General features: G+C 40.7%; 1 protein-coding gene across 1 annotated transcript; it reads right to left on the bottom strand.

The window, feature by feature from the left end:
* Positions 1 to 3,958: 3,958 nt before the first annotated feature.
* Positions 3,959 to 26,277, bottom strand: apln (apelin). Its single transcript, XM_063494571.1, has 3 exons — positions 25,884 to 26,277; positions 12,165 to 12,337; positions 3,959 to 8,275 (listed from the first exon to the last, which is right to left on the bottom strand). Exons 1-2 carry the CDS (start codon positions 25,948 to 25,950, stop codon positions 12,171 to 12,173), a joined length of 234 nt encoding a protein of 77 aa, XP_063350641.1. The 5' UTR covers positions 25,951 to 26,277; the 3' UTR covers positions 3,959 to 8,275; positions 12,165 to 12,170.

The following is a 26,277-nucleotide window of genomic DNA, read 5'->3' on the forward strand; positions in this document are numbered from 1 at the left end:
GTCTCCTTCACCCACTCTCTCTGTCCCAGCAGTGTACTGGTGGCTGGCAGGCAGTGACACACATTGAGGCAGCATCACTGGAGCCACTCTCATTCATAGACCTTGAACTCTTTAGAGGGACGTCTGGCCTCGCTGTAATGCCCCACCAGCGCTGGACCTCACTGCCCGGCCACAAGCTGTAACTCTATAGCCTCATTGTCACGCTCCATATCCTCCTGGTGACCCCGAGCCCAATTATACAGCTGACCCAGGCTTGATGACATAACCTTGGGCGTCTTTTGGGGTCTATTGGGACTCAGTGGGGCACCCCATGTCTATCATGACATGTCAGCTCTATGCGTTAACCAGACACTTCCCTGAGTGGTCCCAGTGGGAGTTTGGGGAGGAAGAATGGCTCCCAAGCAAAGCCCAGTGCATTTCATCAAATAGCCTCCCCAAGGAGTGTTTTTTGAATGAAATATATGATGAAAAAGCATTGTGTGTAAAAACACATCTAAAAGTATAAACAGAAAACCAGGAATCGGAATGTTTGGAGACACTATGTCCTGAATTTTTAATTCTTACTGTCAAGAATTGAGAGCTGGAGGAGCCTCCCTTGCATGTAGATATGACATGTATGCACATTGATCTCATTGCATTTACACATATCCATACTCTCCATGCATGCTCAGCAGCTGTGATGCATTAATGTTCTCCATGCTTAGTATGCACTGTAAACTCTGGGAAGGCTACCTGTCACCAATGAAGTGTTCCTCACTGGATGAAGAGTGGGTTAACATTTCCAAAGGCGTACTGTAGAGAATAAATTTCTATGTAAGATTCAGCTAAAGTGAAAGGCTAATGGTCATAGCTGTCAAACAAGCATGATGGTTTTTACACAAGTAACTGAGTTGACTTAAAACACTTAAAAAGTGTGAGTAAATCAAAGTTGGCCGAGCAGTTCTGTAAATGAGATGGCTGTTTCTGAGCATCTAGTTATGAATTAAGTTGAGGTTCAGATTCAGACTCTTTCAGACTCGCTTTGTGCTGTGATTTTGAGATTTTAATTGTAGTTAGTTCTGTGTTTCCCTGTCTTCTTCAGTGTGTTTTCCAATTCTTTTGCATTTGTCTTTTGATTATTTCTGGTTTGTCATTTCAGGTTAGTTTCCTTTTGTGTCTTGCATTAGTTTTAGTACTTGATTAATTGATTTACCTGTCTTGCTCATCACCTGCTTCCTGTCTTTTATCAGTTCCCTCTCTCTATATAAAGACCTGGGTTCTCTCTCCACACATCTCTTCATGATATTTTCACTAAATGCCAACAATGCATGTGTGTAATTACTTGACTAGAAATAACTGCTGCTGTTGCTGGTTGCTTAAGCTGTTGTATTTATTTGCATTTTATTAATGTACCCACCCATTAGCTAAAAGAGAAACAGCTGACTTCCCTGTAAACTGATGCAGTTCTGTGATCCTTTGATGCTGAAAATTCATTAACTATTTAACTAAATAAATGAAATATGAGCTATTGTATGTAGGGTGTTAGAACAGACAGGCATAGAAGCACATATTACCAGAGTAATGCATGAACAGACGTGTACATATTAATCTGTAAGCCGTGAAGGTTGTTTATTCTAGCACTACTGACTTCAGGCCCTTATTTGTAGTAGAAGTGCCACACAGCTGCATTTTTAAAGAACTGTTTGAATATTGAAAAATGTGGCTCACCATGTGAAACATACCAGTATTTATACAGACAGTGGTTAAACACTTTTATTTTGACTCTCTTTTCTTCCCCTTTACCTTTAGGTAACTTTTTTTCCCTCTGAACTTAAAATCTGAAATCAGTTACCAGAAGAATCTCCAGTACCAAGTGTACATTTCTGGCATCCTGTTGCATGGATAACCCTCAAATATATTTAATACTCTCTTGAGTTACTCATCTAAAAATAAGATCAATTCAACCTGCATTCATGCGCTAGTGATTATTTTACCTGTAATAACTGCAAATTTCCAGAATTTATTTACATCTGATCGCCTCTGTTTGTCACAGTGCTGCACCGTAAACCTGAAGAAGTTAGCAGAACTTTAAAAAACTTTTTAAGGCAACCAGTTGCCTTTTTTAAAAGTCAAATAACTTAAAAGTTGAAGCTTATCAGAACTCCAACATTTTGATTACATTTGACATGTACCTTTTGACTAAAATAAAAGTAAAATATTTAATAATTAAATAAACTAATATTGAATAACTAGAACTTAAAGTTTTCACTCATTTCTCCCATGGAAATAAGATGACATAACTTAAAAGGAATGACTACAACAGAGTGACTTTTTAAGTTTAGCAAAACTTAATATTTATTGTCCACTTTTGTAATCCTTTACAATTAAACAAAGGTCAAACATCAACTTTAAAAACTTGAAAAAGTCAACCGATTGCCTCAATTGCATTGAGTACTACTAAATTAAACCTCTTAAGGACATTTGTTCAGTTCAAAAATATTTTCTTGGCCTCCACAAATAACACACTTCATTATTAATATTCAACAAATATTAAAATCAATCATTTTAAAAAGATTATTAAATGCTTAAGGCAATATGTACTTTTGAATATCTAAATAGCAGATTTGATTAATTAATTAATTATACTGTAAACTGTTGAAACTTGAAAATTTTAAAATGTTCATATACCACTGTCCTGGTTCTGGTATTTTTCAATACCTGCATGGTTAACATTCAAAGATGAAATAAACAACAACAATAAACAAAACAAGATACAGTGATCCAGACGCTTGAGTCTCTAAGTTAGCTAACAGTTTACCAGCATCCAGTCTAGTCTACTCTGAATGAATACAGTATTGTTCAGTCCCTTGGGATTGTTGCAGGAGTAGGTCCAAACATGACCAAGAAGTTCATCAGCAGTTCTTGGGAGACTTCCACAAAGTTACTATGAATGATTTTCACAGACTGGTAATGAACTGAGTTGTTCATGGATTACTGTAGCCAGTGCCACAGTATCCTCTCAGATCTACCCCATCAGACTCATGCTGAATGAATGGGAGCAGTAAATTCATTCTTTCAAGGGTAATAAATTGTATATTTCAATGTTTAAATATTTCAAAAATCAAAAAAAGTAATAAAAATTATTTTTGAGTAGCAGGTACTTAATATGCAAAATAGTTTAAAATAATAAGTTAAACTAGCTCAAATGAAAAAAAATGTTAGCTGATCTTGTGTTATTTGAGTTAGTAGGACTATTCTTAAAAAATTAAGTTTACATTACTTAATTATTTAATTACTTTGAGTGTTAAGGTTTGCAGTATGCTTCTTCTACAATTATTTACATGATGGCTTCTGTCTGATTTTTTTGCATCATGATAGTGACTGCTGGAGCTACAAAGCCAATAAACATAATTTATGTGGTGCTAGGAACCGTGATTTCAGTTTGATTGTCAGTTGACCACCACTGTTATGCAGATTGAAATATCTCAATGAATACTCAATGGTATTATGTAAAAAGGGGGCTATGAAATTCATAGAAGTCTGTGTGGGTTCTCTGTAACACTTACATCAGCTTCAGATTTTCATATTTTCAAGAAATATTTCAACAATAATTTGAAGTATTTCATTACTATTAGAGAGAGGATATCCACAAGCACCAGATATGACAAGAGTCTAAAGTTTTTACTTATTTTGAAAATATTTACCCTTACAAGATTAGTCAATGGGTACATTTTGTACAGGAGTTTAAATTTGTCAGAGGATGAAGTCTGCTAATTTTGTTGATTAACTGACTTTTCATCCAGCATCCACAGGAAGTTGAAAATCTTTGCTTCTGTGGAGCTGAGTTAAGAACATCCAATAACAGACATATCTGGATAACACAGCTGTGTCTAAATCCATGGGTGTAGACTCTTTGTCTTATTTCGTCAATGTGAAGTTTTCCTTTAAAGAAAGCACAGGACAGTCTTTTTCTTAAAATAAGATTTTTAATATTACTTATTATCATAAAGATATATTTACACACTTTACAGAAATAGAAAATAAAAACACAAAGCTACGCATGAAAGGAAAAATAAAATAAGTACTCCAAGAGCTAAAGCTTATCTTTTATAAATTAGAAACCAAAAGTTCAAATATGTACACAGTATTTCAACCATTTCTGATACACTTGTTTTATTTATTTATTTATTTATGTCATTTATTTTTGCCCAGTTCAACATCAAAACAGAGACAGGGACTGTACATTTGGCCTGGTGAGTAATATGAGCACACACCATAAACAGGATATAAGTTTCAGGAGTAATACATCGTCTTTCAAATGGTATCTGCTTGAGACCTAGTAACACTGTTGCGATGGTGTGTAAGCCTACACACTGCGTTTCTCCTAAGATTGTTCTGAATGTAACTGATTTTTGACACAGTGGTTACATAGATGGAGAACGTGTCGCAATCAAGGCAGGAGGGGCCTGTGCTATTTTGGGTGTAGGAAGTCTCATTTTGAGGCTCCAAGATAATGACAGATCGTAGTCATTTCTCACGGGAGATAAAATCTAGTTATCCTTTGGATTGCCCAGCCGGTGGAAAAACTGTGAATGCGTTGGATTGAATATCAGCCACTCGATCCTGCAGACACCCACTCTGAAGGCCAACATGATACAGTTTGATGGGCTAAGGTAAAATCATGGAATGTGCTGTCTGCCACTTCCACAATGAGTGAAATGTTTGGTTCAGTGTAGAGGAATCTTAGGTTTAAAAAAATAAAAACCGTGTGTTTTTTCTGCAATCTTTTTGCGCGTGAGTGTGTGTGTCGGGGCAGGGCGGTTTGTGTCGATAGCTATTGGAGATCAATGGCTAAGCTCATATTTTAAAACCTGTTTCTAGCTTATTCTCATTTCCACCAGTAACACATATCTATCTCTCTGCTCATCCCCACTCCTTACACACTCCCAGCCAAATGCATTTGGACGAAAATAACTAAACACAGAGGGGGCAAGTTCTCAGAACAAACATTTTTCTACCAGGAAAACATGCTAACAAGTGCATAGGAACATTACTCAGGCCTTGTGATGGTCACAGAGAAGAGGAACTGGAGAGGAAACATTGAGAGGATAGGAATCGTTTCTCTTGTGTAAGCCTTGCTGGAAAAGACCATTAAGGAAAATGGTTTTGCTCCCCGAGCATAATGTATTGGTTTACCATTTCAGTTTGAGCCTGGACGTGCTTGTCCTTCCACACCACAAGGCCCATTAACCTGATGTGCAGGGGAGGGCTGTGGGCTATGATCTACAAGAAAAGAATGCCTGAAAGCTTTCACGTGTCCACGACATATTGTGCTGCAGACTACTTTTCTATTTTGTTACATCCACAAAAGATACAGCTTCTCACACTGTATTCAAAAAAGTAAGCTTTGGACAACCAGCTAGACAAGAATCAGACAAAAATAAAAAATAAAAATGTCACAATACACTGGAAAACCATTCCATACCAAGAGACTCTTGTTTTCAGGGTGTATTTTTCCAGCAGCATAATGGAATTGCAAAAGTGCAGCCTTGCAAACCCATGCAGAGAAGTCTTGTAGCAAAGCCACGTCTATTTGTTGGGACTCATTGACATCGGAGGCTTTGGATCAGTGGGATATTTGGCTTTTGATTTTTGTCTTTTTTGGATTCAACTGATAACCAGGCCGAGATTTAAAAAGGGTTCTGTACATAAACATTGGTTTGCTCTGGTCTCTGAAAGGGCAGCGTGGCTGGTGCGAATGGTGAGGATACATTCATGAAAAACAGTGCGGATACAGACGTTGCTCGGCTCCGTAACAATAACTTCTGAGATGGGGGAAATATTGATTTGAACCCCGTGTCATGACCCAGTCTACTTCCAGCATCCCAACTCCTGTGGCTTTGAACTTTCATCCTCAGCTCATATCTCCTTACTATCATCCCCAATAATACATGAGACATCCTGAGCAAAGCTGTCTCACTCCCGAGGAGCATTAATGAAATCTACATCTCTGTCTGAGAGGGTATGAAAAAATAATGGTGGAACTGAAATTATTACACTTCACAGTGCCCTAGGATTTAATACATTTTTAATCAAGGTGAGCTTGGCTGGGTGGATTACCACTGTGATTTTAGATGCTCTCTTAATAAAAGCATCTCATGCTGGGACTGAGAAGTCTCTGCATTTTATTATAATATTTGCATGAGACATGGCGAGAGGGAAAAAGTGTTGGAAATCTAGGTTAATCAGTTGCCAGTTGCTTATGTGGTCAAAACTGATTTGAAAGAAATGAGTTTGCTGATTGAACTGGAGCGGATTAAAGAAAACAAAAGCAATTAGCAAGTTGCTCTGCACAGCTAATACACAACAACAAAAGATTGTAAGGTGTCTTTTTCTACAGGTCACAGTCCAAATATGTTACATGGTTACACACTGAATCAGCAGGGGGTTCGGAGATTGCAAAGGGGGAAGGGTGCAGTTTCTGTCTAAGCCAATTTAACAATGAGCTCAGACTAAGTGGCCCCGGCCAACCTTGGGGAGATCCATCTGAGAAAGATTAACTCTAGGATTTAATGAGTGTAATGATCAAAGCCGTGACCACCTGTGCTGTGGAAAGGCAGACCAGGAAGGCAACTGTACCCAACATAATGTAGGGAAAGGATCGTGACTGAAAATGACTGAATCGGAATAAATCATGGCTATATTGATGTATACATACGAGGGAGAGTAAAGATACAATATACGAAAATATGCTCATATACGTTTTAAATGTATTGTATGTTTGTGTCTTGTTAAATAAATGCACAAAATAGACTGCTCTAGTACAAGCCTCTATCACAGCACCCTGAGAAAAAAAGAAATCAAACTATAACACAGAAATAAACATAAACAGTAATATATTCCAGTATGATGGAAAGGCATAGCATTTTTGTCAGTGAAAGATATCGGTCAAAGGGTCAAACCAGCCATATGCTGAATGTTAAAACAGCCAGAGCACTAGTGGTAGGCTGATCATGGTGGCATATTAACTGAGCTCTTTTTGGTCTAATTTAACTTGTCCTCCTCGTGTTGGATTTCTCTTTGCAGAAATTTAAAATGCATAATGTGTCAGTGTATCAAGACTTCAAACAAGAGGTAATGTGTTTCTCGTTTTCGCCCTAACCTTTCATTGCTTCGCTCCTGGCAGCATTGTGGAGAAGGTTATTATTTGGCACTTCATTAAAAGGCAAGGCGGCCTGTCGGTGGAGCAGACCGCCACTGCCAGTTAACAGTCGTGTAGAGCAGCTGCACGGGGGCAGCAGTGTGGTGAGAAGGCTGGGGATTGGGGACAGGATTGGGATTTGGGGTCAAAGGACTCATCCAAGGTGGGACATGTTACAGAGCATGCCCGTAAACCCCGCCTCCCAAGGTGTTAATGAGTTCAGAAACACCAGAATAGCTTTGGATTAAAGAATCTCCTAAATGAAGGACTTATTCTGTCACTTTACTAGATTGTTTTGATAGTATGTGCTCTCTTTTTAGTCCGTCTTTGCTTTGCATGTGGACGTACTGTCATAAGGAGGTACAAAGCACCATTAATAATGATAATTAAGTGATGATAGTGATGTTATTAAGTTGTGACGCTTTTGCTCGTCCGTTTCAAACAAAACCTTTTTATTCCTTTTTCGCATCAGACATCCAGAGTATCACAAGCGAACTTAATATTTGCCAACTATTAAAACTGACACTGCCCCGTCTGCATGATCAGCGCCCTCACCCGACAGTAAAGCCGTTAAATAGCTACACAGCAATGAAATCAGCGGCTGCAGGAACCTTGGATCCGAGATGTTGGAATACCGCATCGTGGAGAAGGGACAGATGCTTTAGGATTCAGATTGTTTTGACCAGGCTCCCTCTCCACCACATGTCATGCAAAGTGTGTGAGACACTCAGGGAGATTGCTATGATTGGGCTCTATTAAGCAAATAATAAGAAAATTGAAAAGAAAAAAAAAACACTTGGGAGAAGACAGAGATAGATAAGTAGTCAGGGAGAGAGAAAGAGAGACAGAGAAATAGAGTCTGATAGCTCGGGCTCAATACCCCCCACCCCCCTTCCCTGCCCCCAATTCCTCCTAGAGCTGAGGGTGAGCGGCTTGTCCTGATTTTTTTTGTGGACAGAGTTGCTTGAAGAACCAGCAGGTGCTATGGACATCACTCTTCAGGCTGGGCAAGCGTAGGCCCTTCATTGCAAGGCCCCCCAAGGCAAAGGAAGAGCATAGAAATCAGAACCTGGGGGAGGGCGCTCAAAGCAGTGCCTGCAAAACAGGAAGACGACACAGAAAAGAAAGTTCATGAGCCCATGCCATCTGTTTTTCCTAAAAATCATTCAGTCATGCAGACATTAACTTAAGACTATTGTAACATTTTGCCTCAGTTTATGCAGCCAGTGAAGATGAATCCACAAAAAATATTGAGTGATTAACCAATTTCTTTTTTAGTTTTAGTTTTATTTTGAAGGGATAATTCACTGCGACCCAGGGTTACTTTCATTTTCTATTTATTTGACGTTTTCAGTTCAGTGTTAGTTTATTCTTAGGCTCTTTTGATTAGGATAATTTTAAGGGTGTTTGTCAGGAGTAAGATATCACACCACTTCGTGGAGGCAGTTGTCTCTCCGCCACGTTTACATTCCAGTCTCAGTAAACATGCACCAAAGACTCAACATGTTTGTTGTGTTGGAAGATTTGACCAAACTGATAATTGACTAAACTTGAATATTTTATATTATTGTAGTTTGGTTTAAAAATATACAATGTCATTTAAATTACTATTTCCTCATTTAAAAACATATATGTCTAATAGATTTATTTAACTAAACTATGCTTTGACATCTGGTTTAAATTTGTAATTTTTTCTATTTATGTTCTATTATAACGATACTATGAACAATGCTGTTAACAGTGTGCGCTACCTGTTAAAATCATTTTTAATTTTCAGTTTTACTATTCTGTAAATGCAGGATGTATTATTATTAGCAAAATATAGGCTCAGTAATTTTGGCATTAAATCCATCCATCTATTCATCAAACCTAATCATTTTCTGTTGCTAGTACCAATATTTTGTTAGTCGTTGTTTTTGATAATTTTGCTCTTTGTGCCAGATAAACAGAGGTATCTTCATGATAAAAAATTGTATTTTAGTCTTTCTGTATATATTTTTATGTATTGATATATTCCTGAGTTTAAAAAGTGTGTTTTTGGCAGTGTTGAAGGTCATCACGCTGGATTTCTTACTACTTCTCAACTCGCGTGAAGACATTTCAGTTTCTAAAACCTTCTATGTGTCATACCTTGTGTTATCTTGCGCTTGATAAACTAGAATATAAGTCTGTCCCAGACATGTTTCAACCAGATTTCAGTGCCTTCGACTGGAAGATGCAGCAGGGAGTAAGAAAAACAATTGTGTATCTTGCTGTGAAACACAATCCCAACGTTATACTGCGCTCGGGGCATTGGATCACTTCATGACAATGACGAAATCTTTGATCTTCCCACATCTTTTATCTTTTCCTGGTCTGTGATAATTTCAGAAGGCTCGGACAACGAGGTTCATTCACTGATAAGAACCTGTTTTTGTTTTGCGATAGCATTTTTCTGAGGTCATGCAATGCCTTGAGACCTGATGTATGGTATATCTAATCACCACTGAGCTGTACTGTTGTTTGTTGTTGTCGCCCCGTTTGGTGTATGGTATGATCTCAGTACAGCAGCCCTCTTGAAGTCATACTCTACCACATAGTGAGTGTATGGGAGAAGATGCAGACCTGATTTACATTGTTTTGATGGGAAACTCTTTTAAAAGATTCATTCACTGAGCTTTCTCACACTCAAGGCCACTAGGGGTTTTCACAAATTGCCTCTGGCTTTAAATCTAAAATATCCCGTCGTCTTTTAGACTGTCACTGGCATGGCTTAGATCCAAGAGTTGTAATAGCATGGTTTGATCTGAGCCTACTCAAAGAAGATGACCCAGGTCGCTCTCTTTCTTCTCAGAGTGGTTCACATCTGGAATGTGTAATGATGAGAAAATCCAGCTTTGCCTCTGGTGTCATAGATAATAAAAGACGAGCTGTTGTTGACATTGAAATGGGGTGATGTTGCTAAATAGCTCAGAGCTGGAGGATGGATGATGCCAGGGCATTAACTGTTCTTAATCTTTGATATGAATAGTCTGGTAATGAAGTTTAGGCCAGTAATGACAAATCCATAGACAATCTGCATGTGTAAGAATCCTGTCCTCAGCTGGATATATCCATTGAACTCAAGCTTTGATCGAACAAACTGCAACTCCAGCTGCTGCTAGAGGTGGTTTTCCCATCATCAGCACAAACTGAAGAAGAAAGCAGGACACATGAGTAAGAGCAAAGCCTTTCAAGCTGCTTGTTGGACGGACTGATGTGAGACATCAGGTCTTGTGAAGACTTAATTCCTTCAGTCAGGCTGTGAACAAACTGGGACTGAAGAACTTCAGAGTTTGAGCTCCGATTTTCTTTGGATCATTTACTCAGTGAAGGTTGGTAGTGCTATCACTAAAATGCTGCTAATGGACAGCCCGATTCCCACTGTGGGGGTGGATTGGCATGGTATGTGGGGAGCAATCTATGAATGAGGTGAACTATGAACTCCGCGAGAATGAGGGGAGTCAGAGAGGGAAGTGAACAAAAAAAGGAAATCTTCAGCTTGTTGTGGTTTAAGTGGTGTTTGCGGAGACAGCATTGTGAGTCACTGAGCCGTTCACTTTTACAGAGCTTCACAACTTCCTGAAGCTCCCCTCATTATCTGGCTAAAACTCTGGCACTGAACATAAGCTCTGACCACTCAACTCAGAGAGGATTCTCACATTTTATTGGCAGACCGAGGGAAGTTGTAAGACCCATGCTGTCCTTCAAGTGCAAACTACTTTGGCTTGGTCCTTACTCATTGTTTTTACCCTTTAGAGTTCTGGAGTGAGTTCAAAGGAAATCTAAATGTAGAGAAGTACAATGAAAAATAATCACCTATGATTCACTATAGATTGTAAAAATGGCTACTTTAAAGAAAAGAGCTTCCAAACTTCTGCAGCTTTGATCCTTTTTTTCTTAAAACTGATTAACCATCCATTGACACACTCTGGCTGCAGCCTCCTCTCACTACAGATTAAATTTATGGTGGACCTCTGCAGGTCAGTGTTGTATAGTCGACACCTCCTGCAGGGATATTGTGTCTTGTCTCTCATGGCGTCTGAGGCAGCCATGTGGATGCTGTGACATGCTGACATCAGTAAATTTAAATCTGTATATTCTGTAAATTTGATCATGTTATTTAAATGGCCGTGGTATATTTTAGTTTAGCATTGAAGCTTTATCTGGTTTTTATTGAAACGCAGAGTTTGTTTTGGTTCTGATCAATTTGAAAAAGTGATAAGTACAATGTTATCTCAGATCTTGGATGAAAGCTTTTTCATACAAAGCTTTGTTTTATTTGACAGCAAGTTAAACATTCCCTCGCAAGAAAAATGGTGCCACCCACAAACCCGGCTCTACAGAGTATTATTTTTGAGGAAAATGTGTTTTAACTGACTTAACCAGGTGGACAGTAAAGATTTGTTCCAGCTGAATTGGCTCAAAGGTAAGATTTCTAAGTATATCTTTCTACTGTATGAGGAAATAAATGAGGTAGACTTAAAAACCACCTTAGTCATAATAGGAAATCATGCAAGCTGGTGGGCTAAGTCTAATAATCTGCTTGCCAACAATAACATCCTTATGTTGGAGCTCAGTCTGGCTGCCATTAACAGAGTTTTCAGTATTCCTGTAAGAGTTTAAGTTTCCCATTCAATCCAAAACATCCAAAGAGATTCTGCCAACAAAGTATTTCAGGACTCAAAATAACATTCCCCCTAGAAATTCCTCTGTGAAGTTGGGTTTCCTCACTAGTCAGCAGTTAGAATTTAATATATCAGGAGGTGTATTGGCTCATATTCTCTGGAGAAATGTGGAGGTCTGACTTGACAGAAAATTGGTCTAATGGGCAAACACAGCAGAGATTAGCACATTGTTTTTTTCCACAAGATATCCATAGAGAGTAGAAGCCTTTACTGCTTGAAACTCGACTGTTTTACTATGGGTTTGTAGCAGCATGAGTGGTCAGTTAAAAAAAACTCACCTTGCTCTAGAACGGCATGGGCCCCTTGTGGGAAAGACGAGGCCGTGGGCGTCTTCTCTTCGAGCTGGTTGGTCTGTGGGTCTGACCGCCCCTTGCAGAGTTTTGCTGGACCATTTTTCTCACCATAGATGCATCTTGCAGCTCTCTGCCATGCACCGTGGAGGCCATGGGACCTGGAAGACACACACAGAGAAAGGACCAATTTAACACCTGAAAATGGTCTTGATGATGGTTTTTCACAATGTTTTTTCATTCAGGATATCTGCCAAGTCCATCAGAGCCTAAGAAAATATGTCACCGGATGCAGAGAAGAATCACATTGGTAATAGATGAGGAAAGAAGAGATAGACGTAAATAAGTGTGTGAGAGAGTGTGTGTGGCCTTCTCTAAGCCCACCCAGTGTTGTACTTCATCAACTCAGTGTGGTCCAAAGGAAAGCATAACAGATACACGGCCCTGGCAGAAGCAAAAAAACCCTCAAACCCTCATGTCTCATGTCTCTGTCACCCTCCCTCAAGATTACAAACAAGCACCAAAACTCGTGGAGGTGCATCTCGTTGCAGTGTTTGATCCATTCTTGGGGATGGGTTTAACAGCGTTGGGTCTCACAGAGTGCGTGTGAATGTGTGTATGAGAGTGAACCCAGATGTTTTCAGTCATCTCTCAATAAGTGTGGCCTGATCCCCTTAAGCCACCCCCCCAGTGCTTCATCCCCCAACTCCATTTTTTAATGGTTTGGTCCACCCTAAGTGTCTCTATGACCTTTCAACCTATTACAAACTAGCAGAGACTCCCCCCCACTCCCAACCTCTTTTTGGGGATCAAGAGATCTTTTCTTTAAAATATTTTGCTGCATATCTTTGTGTGTAACATAATATTTATCATGGGTGATCTTTCACACCACACCCAGTTTGTTCATCCAGTAAAATTTGAGTAAAAGCAGCAAAGGGCTTTGGACATGTCAAAGTGATTAAATGTCATACCAGCAAATATTGCAGGTATTACATACACAGTGATGCATTTTTCATTTTAACTAACAAATGGATGTGTGCAACCAACCATTAATTTCATATAATATTAAGTTACTGAAATGGAGCTGCACACTGATTGCATGGGCACTCTAGAGATTTCTGACTTGTAAAGATTGAAGGACTCACAAAAGGCTGACTTACATTTTGTTTCAGAATTGAAGTAGAAGAGGAAGATATTGTGAGTTGTAGTCTGTAGTATAGGTCATACTTGAAAACCTCTAGGTCCTTCTAACCAAACACAATACTTTCTTTCATTAAATCCCTCCTCTGCCTCAAAAATAGCCATCGCTTATAAACTCCATACCACGGTGTAATCTCAAACTAAAGCAGAGATAACCCCAAAGACAGCTTGGGGGTTTTTAGAGTGAACCTTTCTTGCTTTAGTAAAATACTTTGTTCAGCAACCTTATCTACCCATAGGACAAAGATTTCTTCAGATCCAAACTGCCAACCTTCCTCCTTTCTTTGGGTGTCTCTCATCAAACAAGCTGATTGACATTATTCACATGAGGTCATGACATTCCCGTCTCCCCTCCTCAGAGAGACTGGCACCATTTTTAGAATTCCCCAGAGAATGACCTTCCCTGCCTTTACAAGAGCTGGGGTGAGGACGCAGCTTAAGATAAGTCAGCCAGTTGACTGCATAGGCTTGTAAAAGCAGAAAATACACTGAGGACAGCACTTGAGGAGCTTAGAAAAGCCATGATGATGCTAAGTTCCCTGCTTCCTTAAGACTGTTTCCATCGGTTTGGTTGCGGCACAGTCATGATATTAAATGAAGAAGGCACAGCTGTGACCCCGAGGATTTTGTCTGTCTGAAACTTTAAAGACTGCCTCCAGAACTGCATTTAAAACCCTCAAGTTTCTCTAATAGCTAAGATCAGTGTGGTTGAATAGAGGGCAACTTTCTTCAAGAGCAGCATTCAAAACAGTCTTTCTGCAGCCTTTATTAATTAATGACCTTCAGCTGTGGCTTTATGAAGACATTTTAAAAGACCAGCTTCCACTGAAAAGGAGGAAATAGAGAAGGGTTTCTAGCTTTCAGGTTTAAATAATGGTGTATGGCGTGACTGAGCCAGACAGCTTGTTGAATGTTTTTAATGTATATCCCTGAAACACCAGACATCTCAAGTTCCATTTCCATGCTAATCTTCTCCGGCAAGCATATTACACAGTATATTTGTGCGCTAACAGTGGGCTAATTCATTGCCAGCAGGGAAAGTCTTGGTTGCATATTTCCGCATCTAAAGCACATCTTTGCCCCTTGGAGCACTAATCTGCGCATTATCCTTTTGTTATTGTTCTAGACACACAGTGAATGAGGAACGTTTACTCATTCTGAAGGCATTCGGTTCATTTCTCTCAAATCCAGGGGATTGAATGTTAATACTCTCTGTGTTTGAGAAGATTTTGAGGCTAACAGAAGTTTTATAGGGAGGTCCTGTTTCTCCTCATTCACCCCTGAAACACCTTCGGCATTTGGACACAGAACACACAGAAACACAATGGAGGGAGTCTTCAGCATGCTTGAAATGAACTTGTTCGTACAGTTTTTTAGAGACAGAGTTAGTTGAAATGTGGCTGGGTGGTCATATTTGGAGGTGGAAGACATGACAACGGTTTTGGGAATGGGTAAATGGTGCATGGTTTTTGTCAGGATTTAAACATTTAAAACCCTGCCTATTTTCTGTCCTCCTGCCCGATAGCTCTATGAAGTGAACATGATTTTCTGAGTTAAGAAGAAACATTAAATTGGGGGTTGCAATCCTCCAATCTCCAGCTTTAGAGAGGGCAGCAGGCAGTCCACTTAAAACATACTGACTTTTTATGTCTCACAGTGGTACCTGCAGTTCTGCTCAAAGCCCAACTGCAGCTGATCTTTGAGTGATGGACTACTTTAACAAGTGCTGCAAAGCACACATGGAGTCAGTCACTGTGCAGACTTAAACACGCTGCAGTGCAAGATGGTAAAGTAATTGTACCTCAGCTCACACAACTCATCATCCTCTCCGGGTGGCTCAGCCTGTCATAACCCAGGTCCATAATGAGACAATTTAGATGTCTCCTACCATGGCAAGCTGTCAGGCACTGCTCGGCACTGGGGTTTTGAAAGGAGAACATCTTGTGATTCTCCTGACAAATCTCAACTCATACAATGTGCCTATGGGATGGAGAAGTGCAATGAAAGCTGCTAAAAATAAGCTGAGCCTCAGTGATAACACTGGCAGTATAGATTAACTCTTGCAGCTTGTAGGGAACGCATCGAAATGTGACAGAAACAACATACATCAACAGCTAGCCTAGGATCACTGGAATACCTGCAGAATGATTATTGCAGCATCTGTTGCTTCTGCAGAAGATCATTTGATTGTTTCCATGGCAAGTTTATCATTGGATAACACATATTTCATCTCCATAAACAAAGATATCTCAGCTATCTTACTGCTGTGAAATTGGATCCAGCTTCTGTGGTATCACATTTGATCTTTTCCCATGAGACATTCACGTGTTTATGTCCAGCTGGCACAACAGTAAAATGGCAGGATAGTATATGTCTCACAATAAGAAGCCTCTTATCTCTACTTCTGATGACCCTGGAGCCCCAGTTTTGCCCTCAAATCTCCACACTTTGTAATTTCTGAATTAAAGTTCAATAAAGAAGGATTTTCAGGAATGACTGTTTATTGTCGGTGCTGTTGCTTAAGAAGGCCACGAGTGAGGGTGGGTAGAGGAGAAGAAAAAGACTAATGATGAATAGCAGCTGGGCTGCTCCCTATTTCCAAGCCCTAATTTCACCACCTCCTAAGGTGATATCTGTTATGTTGTGTTTTTTTTGTGATGGCTGGTGCTGTGTCTTATTACAGCCAGGCGAAAAGTCGAATACTGACAGCTTATCCCTGTTGATTCTGCAGCAGTCCATCAACAGAGCCTGGAGAGACATACATCTTCCAGGACTTGTCCATCTAGTCAGAAGAGAGAAGAGAAATAGCTGTCCTCTGGTTTAATGCCAAGTTCATCAGCTGCCCTCATAGCTGGCAAGAGCAACCTATATATCACAGTGCTGTGTCAGTGCAGGAACACAGCACAGCAAATGGGCCAGAGCTGCTTATTAATAGTTGTAAAGCTGATTTGTGTGTATTGACTGCCAAAACGACCACATAACAAATGTCTGCTCTTGTAAATGCAGCTACAGCGTAATGGTTTTTCTGCCACTTGGACATAAGAGATTAAACCAGCCCATGAGTCTACAGCAACAAGTATACGGGGGGGGCTGTGTTCATTAGAAACTGTTGCATCAAATGTAAACAGGCACAGTGAAGAATGGCTACTAAAATGTAATCGTAGCTGTGTTTAATTTTCTTTGTCACCTCAAATTGATTTGCTGTCCTCTTGAATCTTATTTGTTTGTTTACTCGTTGTGCCTCATCACTCACAGTCACACTGATTATGAATCAATTGTGTGCAATCTCAGAGATGCATTTTCACGGTTGGCTGGGCTTTTCAAATCTAATCTCTCCTGTGTTTTGTTTTATCGCTGTCCCTACATCATTCATCTGACACATCTGTGCCTTGTGCGCTGCAGACTGTACCGATGTATATCAAGCTGTAAACAAATAGCTGGCAGAATGGGAATGGGGAATGTGAAGAGGCATTTTTCTCTGGGCATCAAAAAACTCATTAATGTCCAGGATTATCAAGTAATGTCAGCAACTATTATAATTAACAATTTTACAGAAATTCATGGCGTCCTGAGGATTAATCCTTTGAGAACCTTTCTGCTGTCCCAAAAGTGCTTTTTTGCATTCAATCACTGAAATACCACAACATGACCAAGAAGTACTGGCCTCGATTTTTGCACAAGACTTTTATTATTTGTAAGTTGAAATGTTTGATCCCATGTGAGGATGAGTCCTTAAAGTGAACATATTATGTCATGTTCAGTTCTATATTTTTATTCTTGGACTCTCCTAGAGCAGCTTTGCATGATTCACAGTTCAAAATAATCCTTATTTTTATCATACTAAACACCGGTTTCAACCCTGCAGTCTGAAACAAGCTCCTCGATACCAGTTCCTCTTTATAGCAACTTTCGTCTGATTGGGTGCCCCCTGCAAACATAAGGTTTAAACAGCAGGTGGGTGGGGCAGAGCTGTGCACTTGACATACTCATATTAAGAATATTATTTTTCTTGAGACCATACAGAGCCAGAAGCAGAAAAAAAACCTGTCAGTCTGAAGCCTGAGATTTTTCCCCAAAGGATGCTCAGAGTGTATATGTAACAGAAATTAAAGAAATCTTAACAGGTTGTCTTTAACTTTCCATGTAAGCCCCTTCACAAAATTATTTACATTCCCATCATTCTCAGTTGTACTTCATGTAAAGTGCTTAAATCCTGTTACCTTAGAGAAGTGTGGTTGCTTTTCTTTCCAACCTCCTTAGATTACTATGACCTGGATGACTGAGAACCCACACAGACTTTAATCCTGTTAAATGTTACAATAATGACTAGTTAAAGTAAGATAAACATTATATGCTAATTGTCCCTGAATGTTAGTGTTATCGTTTAAAGCACGTTAGATGCTACAAGTAGTATTTTGCTCAAAGTACAGCCTCAATGAGCAGCTAGCACAGCTGGAGACTCTTAGTCTTATTTCTTGTGTCTCTCGGGGTTAAAAGCCTGTTTGCATCATTATTGGATTAAATGAGAGACACAGAACTAAAGCTCTTGTCCTCTTTGCACAATTACAAAAGTCTTATAAACTTCACTTAAACATTAATAATATAAAAGTATTCCTCACTGCATAACAACATTTTTTCATTTAGGCTCAAATGAAACAGGGACTAGTATTATAGTATTTGTTTGTTATATACACAATTATGTGAGGACGGTATCATTATTTATTTCTGTAAGGGAGATAGTTGTTGCTTATTATGGGACTGTGTAATTCTTACGGGTAGCAAAACAATATTTGCGTTAGTGGGAGAGAGGAAGAATAAATACCCTGGTGTGTGTAGCCATGGTTATTACATGACGTTGGAGGCCTGCTGTCTCCGTCGTGTGCCTCCCTCCTTCATTCACTAAAAGGAGAGGAGCAGTCGCTTAAGCTAATGAATCCCTCTATGACACGCCTTTGCCACAGACATACTAACCCACACTGCCAGACACAGACATGTCATCGGCAGAGATGCTCCCACTACATAAGCACATTAGGGGATCAGGGTTATTAAGCTAAGGATGAAATGTGCTAATTGTGCCAGATACAAGCCAAACATTTTCTTTAACCTAGAATAAGCCTCAGCTCTGCTACAGCATCACACAGCGGATTTGCTCACTGCCTGACAGCCTCCCCACACATTCATCCTGCACATATGGAATGGTGCCTAACTAAGGAGGACGTCCCTTGTCGTTTATCCTGTACAATCCAGCATTTAGTGTCGGAAATGCTGCATATTGCATTCCTACCAGTAAGTCTGGGCTTTGGCAGAAACTGGTACCAATTGCTTCCCGACTTTCAGACCATGTTACCATGGCAGCCACCATGAAAGGCGCTCAGTTTGGAGCAAAAAGAATGACATTGTCAACCGACCAGGTTCTCAATTTACAAATTTCACTGCACTGAGTCTGAATGCCAGATCAGCCCTCTGGCTGAGTCTGTGGTGTTTTTAACCTCCTCTGTGGGCCACTGCACTTGGAGTGTTCCTCTCGGAGGAGAGGAGGGGGGGTTTGTTTTGGTCGTGAGCACTTTCTTTTATTTCTGTCGGGGGCTGTTTGATATGCAGCATTGTTGTACTGTGATAATACTAGGCTTGTGGTTGAGCTAAAGGCTGGCTTTGTCTACACAAACTCCACCGAGGAAACAAAAGTGCATGAAAAGTTGCTCCTCTTACTGCAGCTTTCAAACTTAACCCTGCGTCCAGCTTACTCTGAAAGTTACCCCCAAAACTCTGAACTAAAGGTTCAGAAGTGATTAAAAACAAACCGTGCAGCTCTCTGGTTTCTGGCTTTTTTGTGTGCCTTTGAGTATGTCAGCTGCCTGTGAAGTGTGATGCTGTATATACTCCTGAATTAGAGAGCGTATGAAATGATGAGGTGTGAGGCTGGTGGTCTGCTATGATCAGAGCACTATGAGTTCAAAGGGCCAGGAGCAGCAGCAGCAGCATTGAGCCAGCTAATGAAGCCACTGCCTCTCCCCACCACTTGACTGCATGTTGGTTTATTCACAGCCCCCACTACAGCTGAAGAGGTGAATTTGTGGCTATAAGGTTACTGCAGGTTGGAAGCTGCTGCATGAACTAAGTAGTCCGAAAAGGAAACATAAAGTAAACTCAAGGGGAGATTTCCTTTTACAACTTTCCACTAGGTGTGCCCAAACAGCTGAGGGCAGGAACAGGAGAGATGCTTGCTGCTGCTGCTGCTGCTGTTTCCGCTAACATCAGCGGGGGTAAATCTCTGCGCATGGCAGCTACAGTAGGTAGGTAAGGATACCAACCGTTGCCCTAATCTCTAGAGATTGCACGTCAAGGGCAAAGGGATCCTCCAACCATCCGTTTCCATGGGCACACTAATCAGATGTGAAACACAGCCCCTCCCTCTCCTGTGTCATCACCCCCCATGCTGTGAACCTGCGTTCTGCGTTCCCATTTGAGATGTGGGAAAAAGAGAGAAACAGAAAGAGGGAGAGAAACATCACTGCAAAGGGTTCACTGCAGCTTTTAAAGCCAAAGGAGACCATTGCCTTTCCCCATTGCATATTCAGAGCTATTAAAGGAAAATAGCACCTACATTGCATCAGACAGTGTTACCTGTCAACCAAACTACAAGGAATAGTGTAGAAACCTGAAGCTTAATGCTAAAGAGTAGTTCACAATAAGGTATTCCTATATATAGAAATAATCTGTGGGAGTAAATCTTGCATTTCTGCTTTAATGTTTTCCACTTCTGTATATCTATAATCCAAAGTGTCTCCCCTATAAAATTATATACTGCGCATGTGGCGTGCAGAGAAATGACATTTGGTTAAAGGCAGTGCAATGAAATTTAATAAGCAATTTCATCACACAGATTTAGCAAAGAAATAAAATTGTAAAGACTTTTACTGACAGATTTAGCTGCACAGTGCTGCAGGTGAGATGAACTTCTGTGTGTTATTGGCCTTCTGCGTCAGCGAGGTTTCCGTCTACTCTTAGGATAAACTGTTTGCCTGATGTAGATGCATGTTTATGAATTCCATATATTGTTTTGCTTTCCTTTTTTTTTTTTTGTCAAAAACATCTGCTCATGTTCAGGGGCTCTGAGTATTGCAGGGTGGGCTGTCTTCTTCAATGAATGAGGCAGAGGCACACAGTGAGGGGCCAGGCCCTTATCCATGGTATTCAGTCAGTGGCGGATCATTTCATTGACCAGTGTTTAAATGTATGTGTAGGTGTGAAATAGTCTCCCAGGGAAAATAACATTTGTGATCAAAGACTGCGCAATTGTGATGAATAATGCATGATTTCATAAATGAGTGAGTTCTCAGTCACTGAAGGTACCCAGTTGTGTGGAGGTTGTACATTTCCCATTTCCAAGGACTTAATTTAAGTCGAGAACATAAGGTACATGACAGTCTGAAACCACATGAGGTATACCACAACATCCTATAATTCCCTGAGTATAAGTGAGACATGCACATCGTGTTGCCTGAGGCTTTGAGTTTAAGCAGATCCCAGTGGGGGAGTCACTAAATGAACCCAAAATCTAAGAAGTGCGGCTACACTTCCATAGCCCCAATCCACACTGCCATCTTCACAGCACTGAAATCCCTCATCTGAGGTAGAACTGCCTAACATCAGCCAGCTGTGCAGCACTTTTAGCCATATATGAAATCTCACTATCCAAAATGCCATCCATAGAGATTTGATGTTAGAGGCGACAATACCCTAAGCAGTATTTATTAAATTCTGTTTCTGCATAACTGTTTGGTCCTTAAATATGTACTTCTTTTACAAATGGTGTCTTTAAAGTAATACACAAAAGTCATATTTTCCTTTTCTGGCTTTTTACAAATCGAGTATGAAAGTAATTAAGGCACCTGCTTTCCCAAAGACCACAGTATTTATTCTGCGGTCTGGCAGGCTGTTAATAAAAATGTCCACTCAGATCTCGATCAGGAATCTGATCTGCTGCTACAACCACTATAAATGTAGCACTTAATGTTCAAAAAGAGAGCCATAAATCAATTTAATATTGGACACTGGAGGAAAAAGGGGCAGATTTTGAAAATATCTGGCTCTAATTAAGTTGTAAGGAGTGCCCCGGGCCTGATGATAGGGTCTGGTGATCACATGAGCTCTGGTTAACACAGGAGCCCCTTAAACTAACGCTTATCCAAGCTAAAGGGCTGTGTTCTCAAAACTCAAAGGAGATCTGGTCTCCAATAGGAAAAGGAAAGAAAATGTAGCTTAACAGAAGACTTATTTACATAAAAGAAATGCCATTATTATCCATTACTGCAGGCTGAAACATCCACTTTGAAATTTTAGGTGTAGCTGTAGCTGTCTCTTCACAATCCAGATAACATCTCTTCCTGCCCATCCTTCTCTTTTCTGTCTCTTGGACGTTCCTTAACTCCTCCCTTTGCTTTTCTACCCCCTTCACTGGATTAACTCTCAAGGGAAGATCTAAGTGAGTAGATTTATTCATTCAGTGGGTTCTGAATCACATTACAGCAGCACAGCAGTCACATATGCCAAAGTCTTCAACAGCTGACCTCTCTGGGGAGTGTTCACCCAAAGGTTAGCCTTATATCCCTACCAAATGAGTTATGATTTTTCACTAAATCTCTTCCTCAACTTCCACTCCAGAGCAATTATTTGTGAGTGCCAGAATGCCATTTTCAAAGCTCATGTTGGGTGATATTATACAGATCTCAGAAAGTTTTTTTATGTGCTTCTCACAGAAACTTCAAGGAACACTGAAGCTCACATCATAAACCCAAGCATATTTGGGTGATATTGAATGAAAATAGTATCGTTTAATTAACAAACAGATTAAAATACCAGCGTATTTTATTCTATGCAGTAAAGCAGCGCTGTCTATGTGCTGTTAAATACAGACCACAGTGGTTTAACGCCTTATTTATGCAATGTCAACACAGAAGACGTGAGAACCTCATGTATAATAAACTATGGGTTTGTAGCTGTTAACAAGCAAATCCAGATACCTGCAAACTGTGTTTACACTAAATTGATGGTATTACTGTTTATATTGGATAGATGTTTTTTTTTCACCAAGTAAGAAATATTGTCTCTGTCAGAAATTCCTGATGACCCCTCTTGGTTGTCCATAATTACAGTCTAAAGAATGTGATATACAGTGCAATATATCAGCACATCCATACAGTATAAGTAGGATGGAAAAATAGCTGACAGCTGACAAATTTATTTTCATCCTAGGTCCCAAAGTCAACCAGAGTGCATATATATATAATCATAAAAACATTGTTCTGGTGCTTCTATTTAAGCCAACAGAGAAGTCAACAAGAGGAAAACAAATCACTCTTTACTGAGACTCCAAACTCTGCTTAGATTGGTCAATGTCTGCGTTTGTCTCTGCAGAAGAGAATCTACAGTGATGCTGCAGGTCGTTGGATCTATTTCATTCTTAGGCTGCATCAAGAGGAAATCCAGGTTCTTCATGAAACAGATTTTATCTGACCCTGTGGATGCGATATAAACCCAACTGGTCCTCACAAGCTTCTGTGCCTTAAAAAGGCTTTGTGATTCTCTGTAATCCTGTAATAACCTTTCCACTGCTCCCCTTTTGACACAACTGTTTGCCCACTATTATTATATTATCCCTGGACATCTGGAAAAGTTTAGCTGCTTTTCTTTTCTCCACCGTAATAACATCCACAGGCACAAACACCTTCATTACTTTAGAAAACTGGGGGATTATGATTTAAAGCTTCCTGGTCATGATAGGTTTACATCTATAGATGTTGTTTAACGAAATAATCACACCTAACTAGCCAGTTTTTATGACTCTATGTGACTTAATGAGTGGCTGCATGTACTTTGACCCGTAACACTTGGCTGAGCATCTGAGCGAGGCTGGAAAGAGTACAGTATGTAGATGCATGCTGGTAGCACTGAGCAGCCAGCCCCAACAATACATCAAAGTTTAATATGGAATAATAGCGCTGCTGACAGCTCTCATAAAATCGCCCCCTTCCTAAGCAGACGATTTCTCTACCAGATAATGGCTCTAATCTGGTCCTCGTGCCCCGCTCACACTCACCACAGCCTCACCTGTTCATCCCAGGCTGCACAATTGAACCTGTGTGTGTTTGTGTGTGTCTGTGCATGTGCATATGCTTGTCTGAACCAGCTGCTATTGTTTTTACCCCAGGTGAAGATTGGCAGGGTGTTTCCATGGCACAGAAAAATTAAGCTTTGATATTTTCTAAGAGGCTGTGACAGACGCGAGACTGAACACTGTTTATACCCCAGTTTTTAAAGTTCCTCAGACGCAGGAAGAGTGATCGGCCTTGGGATGAATTATGGATACCACATGTCCAAAGCTGGAGCCTACTCTTGTGCCAGAGTGCTTTTCAAGGATGGGTAATTGAAGTGCGCTGCTAAAGGATGCTAATATTACATAGAGAAGGCCACAGCAGCTCTTTTAGTGTGCTGGATGAATATCGTAAGTACCTTTAGGTTGTCTAGGTGAATTGCCTGTTGCGCGAGGAGTTTTTGCTAATATGCATCTGCACCCATAAATGCAATCAAGGCGTCAAAGCTCACAGTTCCCCACCCTATATCAGTCAGATCCAGATCTATATTCACTGCTTCCTGCAAGTGCACACACACACACACACACACACACAAACACACACACAAACATGCTTTCTCTGTCTTACTCTCTATGTATCTCTTCTTTCTTAGACACACATGTACACACGCACAGATGCCTGAGAAAGCGAAAGCCCACTGAACTGGAAAAGCATTTGTCTCAAGATGAAAGGCTTCACACCCACTGCCTACATGCAGAGCCTTTTCCGACACCTTCCCGCGACAGCGCATACTGTAGCAGAGGCTTGTGCTACGCAGGCACACTCCAGCTAGCATCCCTCCCCACACCCATCAACGCTGCAACACACTTGCATCCCTTCCTCTCTCTTCGCTCCATTTCTCTCTCTTCCTCTCTGTCAATGGAGCTCTGGTACTACAGGAGCGGCCAGGGAACAGAGAGGCGCATAGGCGGCAGGACTTGAACGTTGAGACGGATAAGCTGCCATGAAAGCCCGAGGCACAGCAGCTTTCTTTTCCCTGTCGCTGGTGTAGCACGGTGGGCTCTCAGGCGTGGAACATGCTTAGCCACACGCAGGGCGTGAAAAACGACACTGACCATGATGCAAGATAATTGCTTCCCATTTTACTCATGTGCTGAGAGCCTCAGACAAAAATAGCATGTCGCTGTAATGAATGTGCTGGGAAGCATGGGAACCGTGAGTGCTGTGGCCACGGATCGATACGGAGTGGACAGCATCTTGAAAGCATAAAGTCTACACAGTATCTCAAAACACTGTCTGTACAGGACCTAGCAGCATAAGGAGTCTTACAGTGAATACGCTTAGGCCTTTATGCTTCATAATGTAGTCCAAATAGCATGCCAGTAGGCTAAATGTTATAATAAATGGTCTATATCCAGCAATATGGATCTTACATATGTATTAAATATCAGCACAACCTGCCTATGTGTTTTTCTAAGCAGCTGTACTTGGTGGGTAGGTGATAAACCCAAGAATAGTCTAGACATTTACACAGGCCTAACTGTTGTTTTTTCACACCATAATGTTACCTGCATCAAATCTGCAGATTGTCTAAACTGCGCCCCTCAGGATCAATTTACTTCCATGAACTACCAGAGTGGATATGCCCTCTCGCTGTTTAAATGTCCCAAGTCAGTGTTTTTGTTCCAAATTGCAGACATTTGAGGTCCAGAGTAGAACTGATATGTTGTTTAACAATGGCTCCAGAGACGCAACAGCACTTTACGGAATTTTACTGTGACAAGGCATCAAGCCCGAGCCCCTCCAGAGACAAGCCACGCATCTGGGATCTGAGTTCCCCTCACTGATGCGTATAACAATTACAGTCCTCATTATCATCACCACGGGAGGTACGCGTGCATATATATATGTAAGGTGCTCTAATAATTATATAGGACTTGGTTCAGATGGAATACATCAAGCAATAAATGAACCACTCCACCTTACAGAACATGTGCCGTGCATATCTTATATTTCATAACAGCCACAAACATCCATACATCCAGGATATGTATCACTCAGCAGCAGTTCAACACATGAATGCCCATCAATAAAAAGCTCTTCACATTTCATCTCTTACAAGCACACATCAAGGTGAGGCAGGGAGGAAAACGATCAATCCAAGCTAGAACCCACATTCAACTTTATCTTAAAAGCCATGGCAGTACAATAGCAGACAGTATAACCACTGCAGTGCAGTACTGTATACAACCAGGTGCTGATATTTATTCCTGCCTTTCAGAGCCCACACAAGGCTAACCATGCTGGGTAACTGATCAACTACAGCTGCTTGCACAAGACCAAGGCACACAGAGAGAGAAATACAAAGCAAAGGGAGACGACCAGCGACAAGACTGGCCGCTCCTGTACTCACCAGCACTGGCAGAACACAGCAGAGACACCAAGAGCACAATCACCAGCGTCAGGATCTTCACATTCATTTCTGCACTCCCCTCTGGCTCTCCGCTAGTCACTCACTGATATACTGTAGTGGTGTGTGTGTGTGGATGGGAGGGAGTGAGAGAGAGAGAGGGAGAGCAGCTGAGCGAGCAAGAGAGAGAGAGAGAGAGAGAGAGACTGTTTGCTCCCCTGTGTATGTGTGTGTGTGTGAGAGAAGTGAGTGTGTCAGTTTGTGGGAATGTGTGTGCGTGCGTGTGGTGGCTCCCTGACTGTGCCTGTGTATTTGTCTAAATACGTATTTGTGTATCAGTGTGTGACAGCGCCACTCCAAGACTGAAGGCGCGTCTTTATCTGAGCTCTCCCACGGA

This window comes from Pelmatolapia mariae, linkage group LG2 (genome assembly GCF_036321145.2).
Source record: "Pelmatolapia mariae isolate MD_Pm_ZW linkage group LG2, Pm_UMD_F_2, whole genome shotgun sequence".
NCBI classification, from domain to species: Eukaryota; Metazoa; Chordata; class Actinopteri; order Cichliformes; family Cichlidae; genus Pelmatolapia; species Pelmatolapia mariae.

What these genes read in the sequence shown, in the direction of transcription:
- apln (XM_063494571.1), bottom strand. Translation starts at nt 25,950, where the DNA reads ATGAATGTGAAGATCCTGACGCTGGTGATTGTGCTCTTGGTGTCTCTG. An exon ending in GCTGTGTTCTGCCAGTGCTG is followed by an intron (nt 12,338 to 25,883) that starts GTGAGTACAGGA and finishes TGTGTCTTCCAG; the next exon opens with GTCCCATGGCCTCCACGGTG.